This window comes from Acanthopagrus latus, chromosome 14, assembly GCF_904848185.1.
Source record: "Acanthopagrus latus isolate v.2019 chromosome 14, fAcaLat1.1, whole genome shotgun sequence".
NCBI lineage: Eukaryota > Metazoa > Chordata > Actinopteri > Spariformes > Sparidae > Acanthopagrus > Acanthopagrus latus.
In genome coordinates this window covers 1839852-1859171 of record NC_051052.1, presented here as the reverse complement: position 1 = coordinate 1859171, position 19320 = coordinate 1839852, and the positions used below count along the sequence as shown (strand labels likewise).

The 19320-nt window shown below is 39.7% G+C and overlaps 1 protein-coding gene and 1 long non-coding RNA gene across 3 annotated transcripts in view; one reads left to right on the top strand and one right to left on the bottom strand.

Moving 5' to 3' along the window:
* The window catches only part of arhgef39 (Rho guanine nucleotide exchange factor (GEF) 39), an 88298-nt gene extending 78895 nt beyond the window's left edge, over positions 1 to 9403 (top strand). For both annotated transcript variants that reach the window (XM_037122536.1, XM_037122535.1), the window contains exons 9-12: positions 423 to 511; positions 5465 to 5588; positions 6810 to 6904; positions 7496 to 9403. In XM_037122536.1, coding sequence (XP_036978431.1) covers positions 423 to 511; positions 5465 to 5588; positions 6810 to 6904; positions 7496 to 7535 — 348 coding nt within the window. In that variant the 3' untranslated portion in view covers positions 7536 to 9403. The remainder of the gene's footprint in view (positions 1 to 422; positions 512 to 5464; positions 5589 to 6809; positions 6905 to 7495) is intronic.
* Positions 6911 to 19312, bottom strand: LOC119032918. Its single transcript, XR_005079089.1, has 3 exons — positions 18462 to 19312; positions 16967 to 17074; positions 6911 to 7227 (listed from the first exon to the last, which is right to left on the bottom strand). It is a non-coding gene; the product is annotated as an uncharacterized LOC119032918 (long non-coding RNA).
* Between the last annotated feature and the right edge of the window lie 8 nt (positions 19313 to 19320).

Below are 19320 nucleotides of genomic sequence, written 5' to 3'. Positions count from 1 at the left end.
GTAAAACTGTTTTTTTTTATAATGTGGTGTAATGTGTTGGCATTAACTTGTCACTGTTTCAAGATTCTTCTGTTTGAAAAAAAACAGAGATCAACTTGAATCAATTTAATTTATTAATTTAGGCCAAAATCACAATCACATTGCCTCAGTGGCCTTTACAATCTGTATAGTGAATGATATCCTCTGTCCTTAGACAGGAAATAATTCCCCCAAAAAACATTAAGTATGATGCTCTTAGCACCAAAGCACAAGTCTCACTGAAATTAAATCCTGTCTTTTAGCCATGCTGCTGTTGTCAGTATAACCTGGCTGTAACAGACATCCAAACACCCATCACAGTATGGTACCTTGCACCCATCTTGACACCTCATACGCTGTACACAAATATCCTAAGAACTCTTCTGCACCCCCTCTTTTTCTAGTTAACCTTCCCCAAAGCAAAACTGCTGCTGTTGTCCAGTAACCAGGAGGATCTCAATGACTGGTACCAAAGCCTGAGCTCAGCTGTCAGGTATGTACCTTCTACACACACACGCAAAAGTACATGGCTCTTTATTCGTGCTTGCGAGCCCCTTCATTACCTAAACCATCACAACTATCTGTCTAACCCCAACCGTTACCCTAGACAGAATCTCAGTACCGATACTTAACCCCTAAACAGCCATTTGAAAGTCTATCCAAAACAGGAGTCTCAGACTCAGATTAGCTTGAGGCCACTGCTGGTATTGTCATCTCGAAGGAGGGCCACTTCAGCATTCAACTCCCTTAAGGAAGCACAATATTTATGAGAATTAAATTTCTATTTCCATCAACAGAATGATACAAAAATGTCAATAGCAGTTTGTATACATTTTATATGACTACTTTTTAACTACTCGTGCAAATCTTGTTTTCCTACTTTTAAATAACTTATTGAATCCTTGCATTGAGCAAAAAAGAGAAATGCATTTAAAATGCAAAACTACTTCATGTCAGACACCTGGAAGCAGAGATTGATACATTGCAACTTGGACTCAGTGATGGGACTTTATTTTTTATTTTTGGCACATCAACAGTAAAGAATATCCGACAACCTGAATGTCTTTCCCTCATGCGTAAACTTACACACCTGGACTTCAGATAATTTGGCAGCATTAGTGTTTTGCATACAGCTACTGTAGCTGTGTATTAATATTGCAAAGCAAAATAGTTATTCATTTTCCATTGTGTGTGTGTGTGTGTGGGGGGGGGGGGGTCATATTGCATTGCAATAGCCTGTATAAAGTGACCATATACCAACCAACTAATCAATGATGATAATACTCTATGCTAACAGATATAGGAATGATGATAGTACAGTACATGCTTTGAATTCCTTAGATATAATTATGCAGTGTTCTAAACAGATTGGATGGCATGCAGCAGATGATAGAACACTCATTACAACCATAAGAGACTTGAGACTTGACATGGACTTGCAGAAAATGACTTGTGAGCATCTCTGACTGGCAGCACCACCTCTGTTACAAACTGTGGTAGGAGTCTGCTCTGTGCAGCAGCAGGACAGCACGGGGTAATAGGATAAAAATTATTGAGACTTCAGCAAAAACATGTCCCACTAATAAAAATTCTAATTCCATTAAAAATCACAGATCACATGTTGGTCTTTTGCACAAGAGTGACATTGTTACATATTTTTGTTTGTAATTTCACAATTTATATGATTATTCTATGTCAGCCCAGCACCCACAAAATCAACTACAAAACAAGAGATTAACAATTAAATTTGATAAAAAATGGTGTCAAAAAAATTCAAGTAAAATGTATAGTACATATATTTCAGAGGAAAGAGTACAATGTAAAACTCACTCATGACTGTTGATGATTCTCCAAAAGTGGTCATATGAAATGTTACACAATTGATTATTACATGAAAATCATTTTATTTCATCTCCTTAATTTGAACATTTAATTATCCTGCATTTTCTTTCTTTTTTTTTTTTGGCTCAAATTAAACATAAAAATAAATAATATGTGAATATGTGATATGAACTAATTTTGGCACACTCGTACCATTTTATTAATGGGCTAATGAAATGACTGAGAATATTTACTAGGGGTGGAACGGTTCATCAAACAAATCTGTCCCATTCGGTACGCTTGTCATGGTTTGGTCATGATTTTTCCAATCATGTATATAATGTTTTATTGCATTGTGTTTTTTACTACATTATTGGTTAAGAGACAATGAGCTAGGACTGGGTTTCCATGGTGATTAGGCAATACTGACTCAGGTGACTCGCACATCCCGGTTCAGTTTAATGAGTGACTAATAATGACTCAAATCCGTAAAAGGAACTGTATTTACCAGCTCTACTCCAGGGCTACTGAAAGTTTTCTGACTGTGACTGCCCACTACATTACATTAGTCACAGTAAATAGCTATTTGTTCTTAGCATTTGTTAAAGATAACTTTATTTGCCAAATAAATGAAAATCATGTTGGATGCAGATTATTAGGATAACCTTAATGAGGACAGCTCTTTGAGAAGCTGGAGCTGTGCAGCCTGTTGCCTGCAGCTCTTCATCAAACAGCTCCTTTTTGTTCAATACTCCCATAGACCGAATAAAACTACTCCCAGAGAGATTTGAAATGGATCCTCAACATACTAATGTTTTGCTCTGTTGACACATTTTTGACAATCAACCATGACGCTTACTAAACACATTGCATACCCAGACTAGTCTACTTCAAAATAAAAGTCAACTCGTGTTTGTTGTTGTTTTTTAATATCAGTTGCACATGGAGCTTTACTTAAAATTGGTGTGAAACAGCTAGATGGAGATGTGCCAAAATGTCCTCACTTTCCAAAAATATCCTTTCTCCCCCTAGCATTCAAATGTGTCCACACAATGCTCAATATCCAAGTAAAAGCACACACTCTAACACAAACATACATATTGGCACATACAGACACCCATATATACACACACTCAGTGCATCTGTGAGTCTACACATTGAGTCTACCCACTGAAATTAATTTGTGCTATGTTGGTTTCACACTACACACACACAAGATTTTGTCAGATGCACAGGCTGACACTGGACATTTGTTGGGTACAATATTCAATGACCGATCAATCCACCTTTGGTGCTCTAGTGAGTACAGTGTAACAGCATGGGTCATTGATGTCTTTTCAATAGTTTGGGACAAATTAAAGCTTTATGGCACAGAGGTGAAATATTTATTAAACTGTGGATACACAATACTTAGTTACTAGAAGAGAGTAATTTTTGCTTTTAGTCTTTAAATGTTTCTGTTGACAAGAACAATTAATATACAACATCATCTGCTTCAACCTTCAAAATGTGTTCTTTGAGCTTGAGCAGCACATAGAAGACATAACTGAGGATTGCTTCTGAGGTCTATTGATTCATCATTTATGATTTTGAAATAATGCGTGACTCACGTCATTTGAGTGTGTAACTTCATCATTTTTTTGATTATTTGAATATTGGATATGCTGTCCTGTTTCTCATTATCTGATGAAAAGCATGTAACTCAGATCTTCACCTGTATTCAATTAAATAATCAAGTTAATAAAAAAATAATCAATTCTGGAATCACTATGGTGTAGGGAATTACTCTTAGTAAAACTGATACTGTAGCTCAGGCCTGTCTTTCTCTCAGACAGCCTTTTAGCATTGATCTACCAGACCTGAGTAACTCTGGAGACTGCCTGTCTCCCCAGAGGAGGTCCAGGTCAGTCTAGCTATGTGGAGGGGCCATCTATGCTGAGGGCCCCAACCCCGGCATGCCCAGCTAGGCTAATTAGTTTATCACTTTGTCAGAGAGGAGAAAGGGGAGGCTGTCAAAGAGCTCAGACCACCCAGCAGATAGAGGCTGAGCCTTCAGGCTGACGGTTCTAAACTCCAGGGAGTGTAATTAGCTGTGGTCGAGGACCGAGGAGAGGACAGACTTAGAGGACCAGAGGTCAGCAGTGCTCACACCACTGGGAAGGAGTGCAGGGTTGAGGGGTGTGTGTCTGTATGTGTCTACACACACTTAAATTATTTATGTAACAAAGACTGCACACTGCTTGGGCTGACATCTCTGAATCTATCAGATGTTGCTCTCAGTGATTATTAAAAAATGTATTGTTTTCTGTGGTTTAGTCACATCATATTGGTGGCCATGTGTCAATGCTTTCATTGTTTTGGATGGCAAAATACCCACATTTCTCACAAATACAACTAGTGAACACAGACAAGAGTACAAACTAGTTGTTACACTTAATCATGATTGTAGGTTTTTTTCTTTTCTGAGTATGTCCTTTTGTATAAAAAGACATTCACACACACACACACACACACAAGGAAGCCTTCTAGCCAAGGGACTTAATTAGTGTGTAGATCAATGCTTGGTGACAGTAAGTGAACGGTGAGGTTGACTGAGGCCTGACCACTAGGGACGTAGTTAGGGCTAAAGACAGTTTAACTCTTATTTACCTTTTCATCTGCAGAGCTGTGATGCAGTCCACCTTCTGAAGCCGAGCTCATAACGGGCATTTCTAGTTCTCATATACTATGTAGGGCTGGACATTATTTCCAACTCCCAGTGTATGTGTATTGTGATATGAAATCATGTTGTTGTTTAACAAAATGATGTGGTCCATATTAAAGCCACTAATAATACATCATGTGTTCTTATTTTTTTAGTTATCTTTTGTAAGATAAAACAGAAGTGATACAGTCCCTATAGGCCTCAGGTCGGTTGTGGTGATCATGAGGGTTTTTTAAGTAAATTATAATGGGAAAACTTTTTTCTTTTTGATAATATTTGGGTTACATTATACACTGGTTCCCAGTTCATGGCACTGAATATTAGATTACATTAATGATCAGTATACATGCTATAATGTGATATTGGATAGTGAAGTTGATATTGGAGGGTTGCGGCTGACCCTGTGCTTGGGGCACTTTTATATTTAGTTATGCATTTGACTAATAACAATAATAATGATAATTATGATAATCAATTTCAATTAGATAACAATTTACATGGCACTCAAAGTCACTTTACATTAGAGGAAAATACGACAACCAAATAGTCTATGTAAACTGTTTGGGCCAGCATTTGTCTGTGGCTAGGGAATCAAAGACAATTTTCTGTCACAGATGACAACAGAAATAACCTGAATTTTGAACTTTACATAACTATAAATATTCCACTACAATTAGTTCATTATCTGGGGATTTGCCCCTTTGTGACCATGATCTTTATTTTAAATTAAAATATATTTTGACTTGGAGGCTGCAGACATGATCCGTCAAACTTGTAAATGTGGATGCACAAAAACATTACAACTCCCTCTCAGGAGTCCAGTATGACACCAAGAATAACTGTGGCACTGAATTATTGAGGTCAATGAATTTTACAAATGAACCTAATTATTTTTTCACCAATTGTGTGTTGTCTTTATAGGAAGCTGCAGTCTAAGTTGGTAGTCCATCAAAGAGATGAGTTGTGCCGGAAGCCCCTCCACTCAGCTGGCGACACCCACAACACACCAAGCAGCAGCAGTGACCCCAGCAGGAAGAGAAACATGGTTAGTCACACACACACACACAAACACACACGCAACGATACTTTCAAATGGCCAAACATACAGACACTTTAATTTGTCAGTTCAAACTTTCATTTACACTTAGACCACATTATAAAGGTAAATATGGTAATACAATAATTAAGTTCCTTGATGTAATATATCAGGTCAAATATGAGGTACTGAGTTTACAATGTTTTTTTAACACAATTCAGTGCCTGTTGGCAAAATATTTGTCCATAATGTACAATCCTAATTAAGCACCGGCTGAAATTGAGGGTTGTCAGTTAGTTAGACAGTTAACTTAATTAACTTCTTTAAGCGCACAGTGGATCAAATGACTGTAATGTGAACATCTTGTCCATAGTGATTCAATCACAGATATTCTTGCTAACTATAAAGGTCCCCTCAGCTCTACTGAGCTTTTTAGGCTCCTTTGGCTAATTGTTTTGGTTTTACAGCACTTAGCATCCAGGCGGTTTTCTTGAACAAACCAGAGTTTAAAGAGGGGTGACCATCCTCCTTACATTCACCAGGTAGAAACAGATATGACTCCAAATGAAACGGTAATGTTGCTCTTTGTCGGCATGATGTGCGGTTTAAGGTGGGCAGTGTTGGAAAAAAGGTGTCATGTATAATTATGCAGCAGTTAGCATTTAGCAACATTTCACTTACGAAAGTTGTTTTGTTTTTTGTTTTTTTCACTTTTCATTTCATGTTGCCAGTCCACTACCAAACAAATCTACATGAATTACTCCCACCCAGCTCTGATGCAGCAGATTCATTTTTGTATTTTGAACTCTCAAACAATATTTTTGTACAAGGCTTTTTTCCTCTCTTCGGTGGCTTTCCAATTTAAGAGCATGAAATATGATACAGATTTCATGTTCAGATTTTGTAGTTATTTCATTGAAACCCTCCCCTGACACTCGGAAAGCCCCTGCTTATGCTCAGATTTGCTCTGCTTCTGTTCACACTGTATGCTTGCACAGATTTCCTGTGCTCAAGATTTAGTTCTTCTTACCACGCTCAGGCTGCCTATGTGTGCTCATGAAACGTTTGTTCTCAGAGGATCTGAAGATGAAATAAATCAGTCAGGCTCTTAAATTCAAAGAGGGTAAAAAATAAAAATGGGAGAAAGCCCCGTGCTTCTGAACTTTGATTTTGATGGCTGCTTAGTCAGTCCTATTTATTTGTAACACTATAATCTGGCCCTCTGTTCAGGTGAGCACTGAGACCAGTGAGCATGCTCGGACTCCAGAAGAGTGGGAGGGCAGCGCTCCCAAGAAGATGAAGGAGTCCGAGAACCCGGACCAGAGGTGGGGTCATTTTTCTTTATTGTGTCCTTTAAGTGATGATGCACTTGTGTTGAGTAGTGCTCAACAGAGTGGCAGCAAGAGAGGGCTGATTCTATACAGATCAGATCAAATTTTGATTTTTATTGTCCAATTTGTGTGCCCTGTAAGTACTTTATTATGGCTTTAGTGACTCATTCAGTGGGTCTGGCTCATAAACTGCTCTGTTTACTGCAGTTTATGAGCTGTAGCTCTGTGGGTGAATACATCGATCTCTGAGGCCCTTCTCCTGGTATTCTCCGCTTCTCTCAGGGTCATTCATCCTCTGCAACTGCTCTTTGCTGCACCTGCAGAGAAGAGTTTTTCAGCACTCATTCCAAAGAAAACATTAATTTGTGTGAAATAAATGAATGTAATTAAATGAGAATGTAAAAGTGATTAGAAAAGCATTAAAATACTTGCATTTTTCAAAACCACATCAAACACTAGTTCTTAGCTTGGGAGGGGATGTGTTAAGACCTTGGACATACTTCAGAGTGATGGCTGTTGACGTTCTAATAGTAATGTGGCATGTTTGTGATCCAATATGGTTTGAAATATTTGTTCTGTGTACAGATGTGCAGAAGCCACCACCTCCAGCTGTGTCATTCTCTAATGGACTTCTTCAGACTTCACTCTGGATGATGGTGAATCTTGCATGGTCTCTCTGCTCTGAGATTGTCACTTCAGACTGAGTTTTGTCCTCTGGTTTTGCTAAACATGACACTCATGTAACTATACATATGTGCTTTAACAATTTATTTTCATTGTGCTTTTTTACATATCAACATGAATATAGGTTTGAATTATTACTAACAGCCCCTTTTGCTTCTGCTCATTCTGTGCAATACAAACTATCTTGACCTGCTGCTTAAAAGACCAAATGTGTATATTTGTGTGTTCAGCTGTGAACAGTATGTTACTGCTGTAGCTGCTCTCCAGCAAAAATGTATCTACTTCCAATGATCCACTTCCTCTGCAATTCAAATGACTCTTGCTTACAAGCTTACATGTGGAAGTCCTCCTCCAAGTTTGTATCTATTTGCACCACTCCACCAGTCAGTCAGCATTTTATACTGCATTTATAAGAGAGTTCAGAGTTCAGAAAGAATAAAAAAATAATCATTTTGGATAGGGCTTGGACTAGGTCCCATTTTTAAAGAGTATATGTCAGAGGGGGAGCAGTGTGACACTTTCAATCACGCATTCAATCACATATGATAATAAGAGCGTACACACATCTGATTCTGCCCAGTCAGCTCTTTTAACAGAGAGTTATCCTGCTCTTCACCTGCCTCAGCTTGCTCTCACTCTCTTCACAAGAAGTCACGCTGTCATGTTGCATTTATGCCTAATGGAAATGTAATGTCTTACAAGTTTCAGTTCTGGAAATCGCATTTCTTACAATGTGTTACTGACGATGAAACTACAAAATGGCCAATATTGAATGAACTAACATTATGAAACTATATAATATTACATGATGAAATTAATTATCATGTGAATTAAAAGTTAAATAAAATAGCAGAGTGAAATATGAAATACATAATTTTTTTAAATAAATAATCTTATTTTATTTTATTGTAGTTATATATCATAATTTGTTAACAGAATGTATTTCCAAGTGGCCTTTTTCAATGGTTTATTTTTATTCAATTACAATTAAATTCCCTGACATAACATTTCTGAAATGTGTCAGTAAGAATAATGCTAGAATACATTAATACATACATACATTTTCATATAAAATACAGCGGCTATAAGTAGCTGATGATGACTGATGAATAAAACAAAACTTTGAGGTAAGACACTTAATATTATTTATTTCACAATTTACTGGTTCATCCAAATTTGTTTCTGTCATATATACACGTATACAAATCAATAATACCAACATCAACAACAATATTAATAATAATAATATTTGAGACAAAAGAACCTTGGTATTGGTAGATATCCAAATTCAGGTATCTGTATTAGATACTGAGAAAGTGGATCAGTGCATCTCTTGTCTGCAGCTTTACTGCCTCAAACAAACAGGACAAACTGTTCACTTGTACAATTTCTAAATGTCTGATTTGATTGATTGTCACAATTGTTATTCATAGCTTTATGATGTTACAAACACGGGACGGGGAAGTGTTGTTATAATTAATTGAATAAGTGCTTTAATCAGCTGCACTGTGTTTTATGATTGACACTGCATTTACATAGATTTTTCTGTCGTATCTGCATCCAGGCAAGAAAACCTGGTAAACAGATATGAAGTTTTATATTCTGTATTATATGTTTTTATTACATCATGTCCTTTATCCTTCATTATGCCCAGAGCAGTTCAAGCAAAAGCTTATTTTATTATTCTTCCTATTCTGCATTTTCAGTTTTGAACTGTGCATGTTATTTTTAATATGTAATATTCTTAAGCTAAAGCTGGTTACAAATCATTGGATTAATGGAAACCTCATAATAAAACTCTTAAAGAAGTCATTGTGTATTTTTCAGCACTTGTACAAAGTGTACGTAACAGTCACTTGGTGGAGACCCAAAACAGGAGTATAGCAAATTTTTGTATTATTATTATTATTTTGTATCTTGAAGCAAAGACACAGATCTTTCTGTGTCAGGAGAGAGGAGCGGAACCTGGAACAGCACCTGGACGCTCGTCACCGTCAACCGTCCTGCTTTTTTTACGAGAAGACTGCGGCATCCCACAAACACCTGCTATAAAGCACCTAACATTGAAAAGGAAAAGGACTATAGCGGCGCAGCGCCATTGTGCCACCGTCTGGGCAGAACCCTGGGGTCAAACTAAAAGAGATTCATAAAATCAGAGGTAAACAAAGAGGAAGTAGGGCAACAGATATGGATATTAAAGCCACCAAGAATGAGACCTCTGTCATATCGTAACATGATGACTGACAAAAGGTCTCAAAATTGCTGAATAAAACCAGAAATGAATACAATATAAAATACGCAATTTATTCTTTAAAACACTCTCAAAGGTAGAGAAGCAGCCAAGCAGGACTTGAGAAGAGTTAAAATAATTTCTGTGTATTACTGCTAGCCCCCCTGGCCTGTCATTCTTGGCTGGTGGAAAAATGAATAAAAGACTCAGTGAGAGGGGTACATTCATCAGGATTAATCCAGGACTCTGTGATGATGGAAAAAAAAACAATATTGTTTGTCATGAAAAAATCCTGGCAGATAAAAGACTTATTTGCAAGTGACCTTAAACTGAGTAAACAGAAATTAGCTGATTTAAAAGCAGGGATTAAAGAAGTGGTTTTAACTGTGATCAGGTTGTCTCTGTGTGGACTTTGAGTGGATGATGGGAGTGCACGCTGCCTTTCAGTGATCCTAACAGGAATCCTAACAGGAACAGCCGCTCAATGAAGAAAGTTTAATCTCTCAGCACTTTTATATGTGGACTGCAGGGCAGCAAGAGTGATTAGGTTTCTTTTTTTTTAAAGGCAAATGATGGGAGGTCACTTTCTGTGAGTCATTCTGTAAAACTCAACACTGTTCACTTTTTCATCAATTGTATAATCAGACTGATTACCAGCAGAGCTCCCAGAAATCAGTCACAGCTTTTCACACTGCAGTACTTATTTATTAACACAGGATGGAGGCAAAGACAGCTCATGCTTACTTAGATGCCAACAGCTATAGCAAATGCATTTTCAGTCTGTGCCTACTAAGGTTATTTGGTGTTTAATTTATACATGTAATTCTTCATGCAACATTAATAAGGAGTTTTGGATTAAATGTGGCTATCAGTAATATTCATGATTATCAGAGATAATTATTAATTACTAGTGCATTGCCCATAGGAAGCATGTATTCCTATAGAAAAGTGGGAGGTTACGTAGCTTTTTCATGGATGGCCAAATGAGGTTGTGTTTAAAGGTGGTGTCATTATTTTCAGCACAACCTCACATGTGTGACTGTACAGTTATTTTTTCATTTTGACATACTATATTAACACTATGGACCTGAAATCACAAAAAAAAAAAAAACATAAAATCTGAGTAGGAAACAGATTTTTTTTACTGTGGAAACCACAAATATGTTTAATGAACCAATAGCATTAGTTATAATGCCAATGTAAATTGTTGTTTGCTAAATTTGTGCATAAGTTTTTGAAATTTACAAAGTTATATGCAACTATTTACATTTAAATGCAGGCAATGCCTCAGGCTCAGGGCTCCTCAGCTCATTCCTGCCTGTTCCACATTCAGCAGTCTCCTCCTCGTTTTGACTCACAACACAGAAAAGAAACTACACTACACTCTAAACCCTAAGCCTAACCCTAAGTTCGGTTTTGGACCCGCCGGTGTGTCCGTCAACTCAGGAGGTGGGCCGTGTGGGGGTGGGCTAGCAGCTAGCTACACACGAAATCCACAGATTCCGACTCCAGTTTGTTGTCCTCGGGATCTCCTCAGACCCGAACAGACTCGGTCCGGACTCGTCATTAATCCACAACAGTCAGTTTTTAGATGCACAGAATGGGACCAAAATCCCGGTCCAGCTTGTGCCGCTGCAGGTATAAATCCGCTTGTTTCTTAAGGTATGTCGTGGAAGTGAGCTCTGCAGTGATTGGCTCTGGTGCGCACGTGACTGTGGTGGCTCCAGTGGACAATGCTCGCAGAATTTGTAAGGCATTTATGAAATAATTTATTAACGGTATCATTGCAGTCCAAACAAATCCGATGTTGCTCACCCTTGAACCAAGCAGCAGCCATGTTGAAACTCTCAGGTCAGTGTGATCCTGATCCGCAGAGATATTTGAGGAACACACACACGCACACACAGATTCCTTTGCTTTTATAGTGAGATGAGAAATAATTAGATCCAATTTCCATTAGATCACCTCGGGAGCACCACCCTTGAAGAAGCAAAATGAGCCAATTCAGCTAATAAGTCTCATAGAAAGGGACAAAACTGTTAGTTAGCAACTCTGATTCATAATTAACTTAACAACTACAACCAAAATTACCATAACAACTGTAATGGTTGAAGGATTTTGGAGTTCTTGACAGTGTAGAGGTTGGCAACATTCACTATTGTAACAATTTTAAATGGACAGCATGTAGGTTCAAAAGTATTTTACTTAAAACAAAGGTTAAAAAAGTGGTTGTTCAGGTAGTGCTTGAGTTAAACAGCCTGATGGCTGTGGGGATGAATGGTTTGTGGCGGCACTCCATTTTACACAATGGGTGTAAGTCTGCTGCTGAAAGAGCTGCTCAAGGCTTCTACAGTCTGGTGCAGGGGTGAGACCACCTGTATATGGAGCCCAGCAGACAGTCCAGGACAGAGCTGGCCCTCCTAACCAGTTTGTTCAGTCTCTTCCGGTCCCTGTCTGTGCTGCTACCTCTCCAGCAGACCACTGCATAAAGAAGCGCTGATGCCACCACACTGTCATAAAATGTTTGGAGTAATGTCCTCACACCTAGGTATTAATTATGATGAAATAATTAGATCCAATTTACATTAGATCACCTTGGGTGATTGCCACTATGTCCAAACAGTGGATGTTCACTGGTGTGATCTGTGGTGTCTTCCTCTGGGAGTTGATCACCAGATCACTTTGTTTTACTGGTGTTTATATGCAGGCGGATGCATTCCCACCAGTTAACAAAGTTCTCTCTGACCCCGTTGTATTCCTGTTTGCTCCCCTCAGACACACATCCAACACTGGCTGTATCATCAGAGAACTTTTGGAGGTGACAGTTCATGGTGTTGTAGGTGAAGTTTGATTTGTAGAGGGTGAAAAGGAAGGGAGAGAGCACTGTACCCTGAGGGGCCCCCATGGCACATATAATACCACATCTGAGACACAGTCCTTGAGTCTCACATACTGTGGTCTGTTGGGAAGGAAGTCTGTGGTCCATGTAGCCTGGTGTTGGTCAACTCCTGGCCCTTCAGGTTTGCCCCTGTGCCAGCTGTATTGTATTAAAAGCACTGGAGAAGTAAAAAACATGACCCTCACAGTACGTCTAGTGTTCTCCTGGTTTGTAAGTGTTCTGTGCAGTAGGTGGATGACGAAGATGGTAAGCAAACTGAAAGTAGGCCAGCGTCATGCTCACTTGACGGATGTGCCTGAGAATAATACTCTCCATGGTTTTCATCAGGTGAGAAGTTAAGGCAACAGGGTGGAAGTGGCCAGGCTCCTTGGGGTGCACAGACTTTGGAACTGGGACCACACAGGAAGTTTTCCACAGGACAAAGACTCGCTCCAGAGTAAGGCCATGTCTACACGTACCAAAACGATCTTTTTTTCCCCCCGTCTTCCTTGGCATCGTTTCAAGAATATTTGCATCCAAACGGATCCACTGAAAATGACTCAACATGCTGTAGTTCATATTCCAGGCCTATAGGTGGCGCTTGAAATTCACAAAAAAACGGAGAAGAGGAGACAGAGCATGTGCATAAAGCTTGCGCACTGTATACAAACAGACAGTGGAAGGAGAAACCGAGCACAACACGAAGAAGATGAAAATGGCTAGTTGGTCTTCCTTTTTTCGCTCAGCGTAGTGTCAGAGGAGCATAATTTTGTCCTAGTAACCCTGATCGGTTCAATATCTTCTGCAGCACAAACACAAGCATGTAGTCCATCATTGTTTGTTGTTATGAGACAGCACGGGGTTAAGAGGTCAAAGGCTAGAGGTCGAGATGTGGGGCGATGCCGTCATCAATACGCAAAGTATGTGGATTTGTTGTCCACACAAGAACACAAGGGGAGCGTTTTTGATCCTGGAGTTCACCCAGGGTTTGTTGTTGGGAAAACACTGTATCTTCCTGGAAGGCACAGTGTTCTCCACACAGAAATGTATGTAATCTGTGATGCAGTCTGTCAGGTTGTTGATTTCCTCCCCATGTGGGCTGCAGAGTGCTTCCTAGTCTGTGGTGTCAAAGCAGTCTCTCAGTCTTTCACTGTCCCCCTCAGACCAATCCTTCACTGAGGTTTTTTTGGAGGATTTTTATTTACCCCAGGTATGTAGTCAGGTAGCAGAAAATGGCTGATCAAAGGGGCTACAAGATGACTGATCGAAGGGTTGGAGACAGGTCCAGAAAAACTCACCACAACATGGTTAGTTGCATGCAAAGACCCCAGGTCTGTGCGAAGCATTAATAAAATGCAAAAATTAGCAATGTAGCAAAGCAAACTACCAACATGTGCATTACGTCAAGTCCGGTGCTTAGCCTTGCTATGCTATGCTATGCGCTATCTAAGCCCCATTCAACGTTACCAGTCTTTGAAGAAAAGTGCTGGTGGTTACTTAGCTGATGAGGCAAGAAGGAGAAGGTTGTAATCCCAATGTTGACCACTCAGTGTGTTTACATGACACACAAGAAAACCGAATAACTGCATTAGTCTGACTATGATCGAATTTCAAGATACATGTATACACCTTGGCTTGACTAAAATCGGACTGGATCGGATTTCTCATAGTCGGATTAATACACCTAAATTATTCAATTGATAGTCGCATCACTCCTGCATGTATACACTCCATTGGATCGGATCAGATTTTTGCGTTCTGCGCAGGCTCGAGATTTTTTTTACAGGGTGATGAGCCAGAAGTAGAAGGACGGTGACGGCGGCTTTCCTCTGAAATAGCCGCAAGCAAGAGCGCAATCGTGCCTCTAGTTTGTGTAATTAGGGTAAGCAGGGGGGAAAGAGGTAGAGATGAGCCAACACAAAGGAAGGCTACCTTTAACTACCTGCTCAGTGGGGGGCTCTGTCACCCTGACCATTAGTAGCAACATAAAATACAGATTTTGATTCATATCAGGATACATTTATTTATCATACTCATTTGTAAATCTTTTATTGTTTGGCATTTGTAACACATTTGTCACCAGAATTGAGCATAATTTTGCAGCATCCACCTGTCTCTTTCACATCTTGCACTGTTTCCCTCACTACCTAAAGGAGCTCAGACAAAACTAGTTTATTATCAGGGCTTACTATCAGATATTTACATTAAATGGGTGACTACTACAACTATGAATACAAAATATAGAATTTTGAGCTGCAGTCCATTTGGCAGAAGTGAGATTTTAACAATCATTCTGCCACTTGTAGTTCAAGACTTGGCTATTGCCTCGACCATGCAAAGTAGGCTAAATTGCATGTATACAAATAAATATATTAAGATTATAGAGTAATAGTTCTCGGACAGAAACTATTGAGAGGGTTACAGGGAAGGATAAAAGACAGAACAATTATCATATGTGGCTAATTTATGTTTTACTAATGATAGAGCTGGGTATAATTTTAAGTTCTATACTCAAAATATTGGAGCGCCCAAACCAGAGCAAGTGCCTTCTTCTCAATCATTGAACAATTCAACTGGTACGAGTTGGTACGAGGAAACGCATTAACTCCTTTTTGGTGGTAGGTGGAGGGTAACACTGGACAGCCCTCACTTTCTCTGCAATAGGTTGAAGTTTCCCCTGACCTACAATTAAAATCTGGCCGTGTTATTGGGCTTTGGCACTAAAATGCATGGGGAGGCCCAACTAGAAGAGGAGGGAACAGCAATGCCATTATCCAACATGTATTTCACTTCGGCATCAAGATACTTTTTTTCCTCCGGGTTTACACAGTAAAATCTTTGCCTAATTGGCTTTGCATCTCCCACATCTTCATGTTCAATTAAGGGTGTCTGCATAGGGGTGTCACCAAACAAGCAGGGAAAGGATTTAATTACCTCAGACAGATCCGCTTGCTGCGAGTCTGATAAATGTCCCAATAGGGCATGTAGGTTATTCAGAGATTATGAGTTTTTTAGCCAACCTTGCTGCACCGCAGTATCAGATTCAGGCAGCCCATCCCCTACCCCAGCAGTCACTGACTGCGGAGGATAAACCGCAGACACTCTACCCACCGAACACGCAGGACGCACAGGTGCTGGGGAGGCTGGGACAGCTTCACCTGGAGGGACACGTTCATAATAGGGTTTTAATAAATTGACATGACACAACTGAGTACCTCTTCTACGATCAGGCCTAGCTATGATGTAGTTATGGTCAGATGTCCATTTTATATTAAAGGGACCGGTATACTTCGCCTGAAATGGAGAGGTGGTGATGGGAAGTAGAGCCGAGACCCGGTCCCCCTCACTGAACACACGCTACTCAGCCCGCCAGTCATACAATGTTTTCATCTTGCCCTGCGCAGAAACCAATTTTTTCTTTGCCAGTACCCCTGCAGCATACAACCTATGGTGGAACCAATTCACATAATCAACCAGATTTTCCGGCGGGTCCGCATCCTTCCATTGCTCATACAGGGGGTTTAAAGGGCCACGTACAGTGTGTCCAAACACTATGTCGTTAGGGCTAAACCCTGTGCTCTCTTGGGTCACTTCTCTAGCTGCTAACAGTAACCAGGTAAGCCCGTCCTCCCAGTCTCTATCCATCTGCACACAGTAAGATCGTAACTGCGATTTCAGAGACTGATGAAAACGCTCCAGGGCCCCCTGACTTTGAGCATGGTATGCAGACACTACATTATGTTGTACGCATAACTGTCGCAGTACCTGCAAAAAAGAGTGAGAGGTGAAGTTTGATCCCTGGTCAGTTTGAATAATCCTCTAGATGCCGAATATAGCAATGAATTGAGTCAGGGCGCGCACAACGGAACGCGCTGTGATCATGCGTAAAGGATATGCTGCTGGATAACGGGTGGTTTGGCACAAGACTGTGAGCAAATAGGCTGCACAGACCTAGAACGCGGCAATGGACCCACACCGTCGATGATAAGGTGCTCAAACGGCTGTCCGACAGCAGGGATCGGGAGCAGAGGAGCTGGCCTAATCACCTGGTTAGGTTTCATGCTCCAATTACAGCAGTAACATTTCTTTTTGCTGCTCGAACGCAGAGACAAACACACACACAGACAGCCAACAAGCACTAATGGCAGGAAGCCATCACACCCTGAATGAGCACCCCTTGTAATGATGTAACATCCCAGCCACTATCAGCAGCAAAAACCATAAAAGCTCTGGAATTAGAGAAACAGCTTGGCTATTTTCTTACCCTGATCATGTCAAAGATCTTCAGCAGCTCAGCAACAAATAGAAGATATTATGAAGGCAGGCCTGTGAGCAGATGAAGTGCAGGGGCTGATTAGTCTCACTGGGTTTTCTGAAAGAAGCAGGCAACACAGGTGAGAGTTGAGCAGAGAGACACTGAGGATATTCTGGACATAAAGCAAGCAAAATAGAAAAAATGTACACAAGATAAAAATGTACACAAACACAACAGGGAAAGGAAAACAACACACAACAAGGCTGACACGGCACACGCAAACTTGTTACATTACAAGATACATTAACAATAACTTGACACGTTAGTGTGCTATCTACAGAGAAAGGTAACACGTTAGATTACATAAGGGTTACCAAAATTTATGGTAAACCTCTTTGAGACATGTTGTGCATGTTGGTTATATTGTCCAGGTGGCCTGTAACGAACTCTACATGTACTTTTGAATCTACTGACTCTACCATAATTTTGTAGCCTTCTTTTCAGTCCACAACCGTTAACTCTGCAGCCTAATACAAGGAATGACAGATGCAATCTAACATTAAAACTCTTTATTTGCTAATTAGTAGTATAGTATATAATGTTTAAAATGCCCCTAATGAACCTGTAAACTGTGAGTGCTTACATAAGTGCATGGACATGTTGGTATCAAAACAGATACCAACATAAAACGTGCACTGTAATGGCAAAAAAATTTAAAATGATGGGAATATTTCCAAGTTCTAAGTCCTCTCTTCTATCTTGCCACACTGAATTAGCCAGCTACACATGTGCACTGACACAGCTGTAGGTTTACCCTCCGCTGGCATGAAACAGAGACAGAGCAAATGGTTCAGGGATTTTATTTTATCATTGTGGCAACAAAAGGAAAGGAAAGGACAGCCAGTAACAAATAACTTTTGTAAAACTAAAACTACCAGCAGAACTAACATGTTACGTTACTCATTACAACAAAAAAAAGTAATGTACGTACTCTAATGGAGCACTTTGTAACAAGTCACCACCAACACTGCTAGTTTGTAAAGCACACAAACATATTTCACATAAGACCAGCGGGACATCACTCTGTGTTAAGTTGCAAAGAATAAATTCAGTTATTTTTCTTCCACCGCTGCCGACAGCACTTTTAACACCAAGCACAGGTGAGATATATGAAATGATAATGTAGTCCATATGTACCACGTTCCAGATGACAATAATCAAAAAAGAACATTGTTGAAGCTTTCAAGATCAAAACGAGTTCTTGTTAGCATGTTGATAAGGTAAAATTGAGCTGAAGTACTGTATTTTATTTAAGGTTAAATAGAAATGGTAGGAGCACTTCTTGTACCTTCCTTCCAGAGATGGAACCAGCAAACTCCCAGTTCCAAGAAAGACTATCCACTGAATAGTTTCACTTAACTTTATTTGGACTCACAAGGGAGATATCACACAGCTGTGTTCTAAAATGTCAAGGATGGCCTCATGGACACAAGACCAGACTTACTTCCAATGTAGTCCTTGAGGCAAATGAGTCCATGAGTTGACATTATTCTAAATAGGGGGGAAAAAATCATTTTAATGTGTATTCCACAGCAGAACATAACAATAGCCCATGTACTAGATAGCCCGATCATTTGGGGGTCATTGAAGAAATACCGTAACACTGTACAAAAGATCCGACTGCTGTTAGGTCTTCTTGAGACATCTAGTGGTGAATATGTCGAAATGCACCTGTGCAGCACTGAAATGTGACATTTTAGCTGATACAGCTGATAAAGTGTACTGTGGACTAAAGTGTTTACTAAAGTGTCTCAAGCCCTGTAACATCAGCTTTGTGTGTGAGCGGTGCTGTTGAAACTGCAGAATATCTGTTTCTTGACGAAGAAACAACATAAATCATTAACGTTTCACACTTGAACAAGTTCCCCTCAACCCACACAACAAGGAAGAGACCTGAAAAACTATTCAGGTGGCATTCATTGTCTGTAGGAAAAATGATTTGTCAACGTCCCGGTTGAAATTACAGTAGCAGTAATGCCTGTTTCTATTGTTTGTTACTTTTTTCTAGCTTTTTAGTCTGTACAATATTAAATTCCTATGCAAATGTTATAAATCAGAATGACACTTTAGATACTGAGTTTGCATTTTCCTTAAAGAACACAATGTCAGGATTTCCTAATTTTATTTGCCAGGGCCCTCCTCACAGAAAGGTAAGCCTCAGCCACAGATCTGCTTGGATCATTTGAATGGGAAAACCCCAAAAGATTGGGCTTTAACAAGTAAAACATGGTGAAAATATACAGCTTAATGGTCAGTCTCAAATGCATAGCGAGCTGGGGCAGACTATAGTCTATTCGATGGCC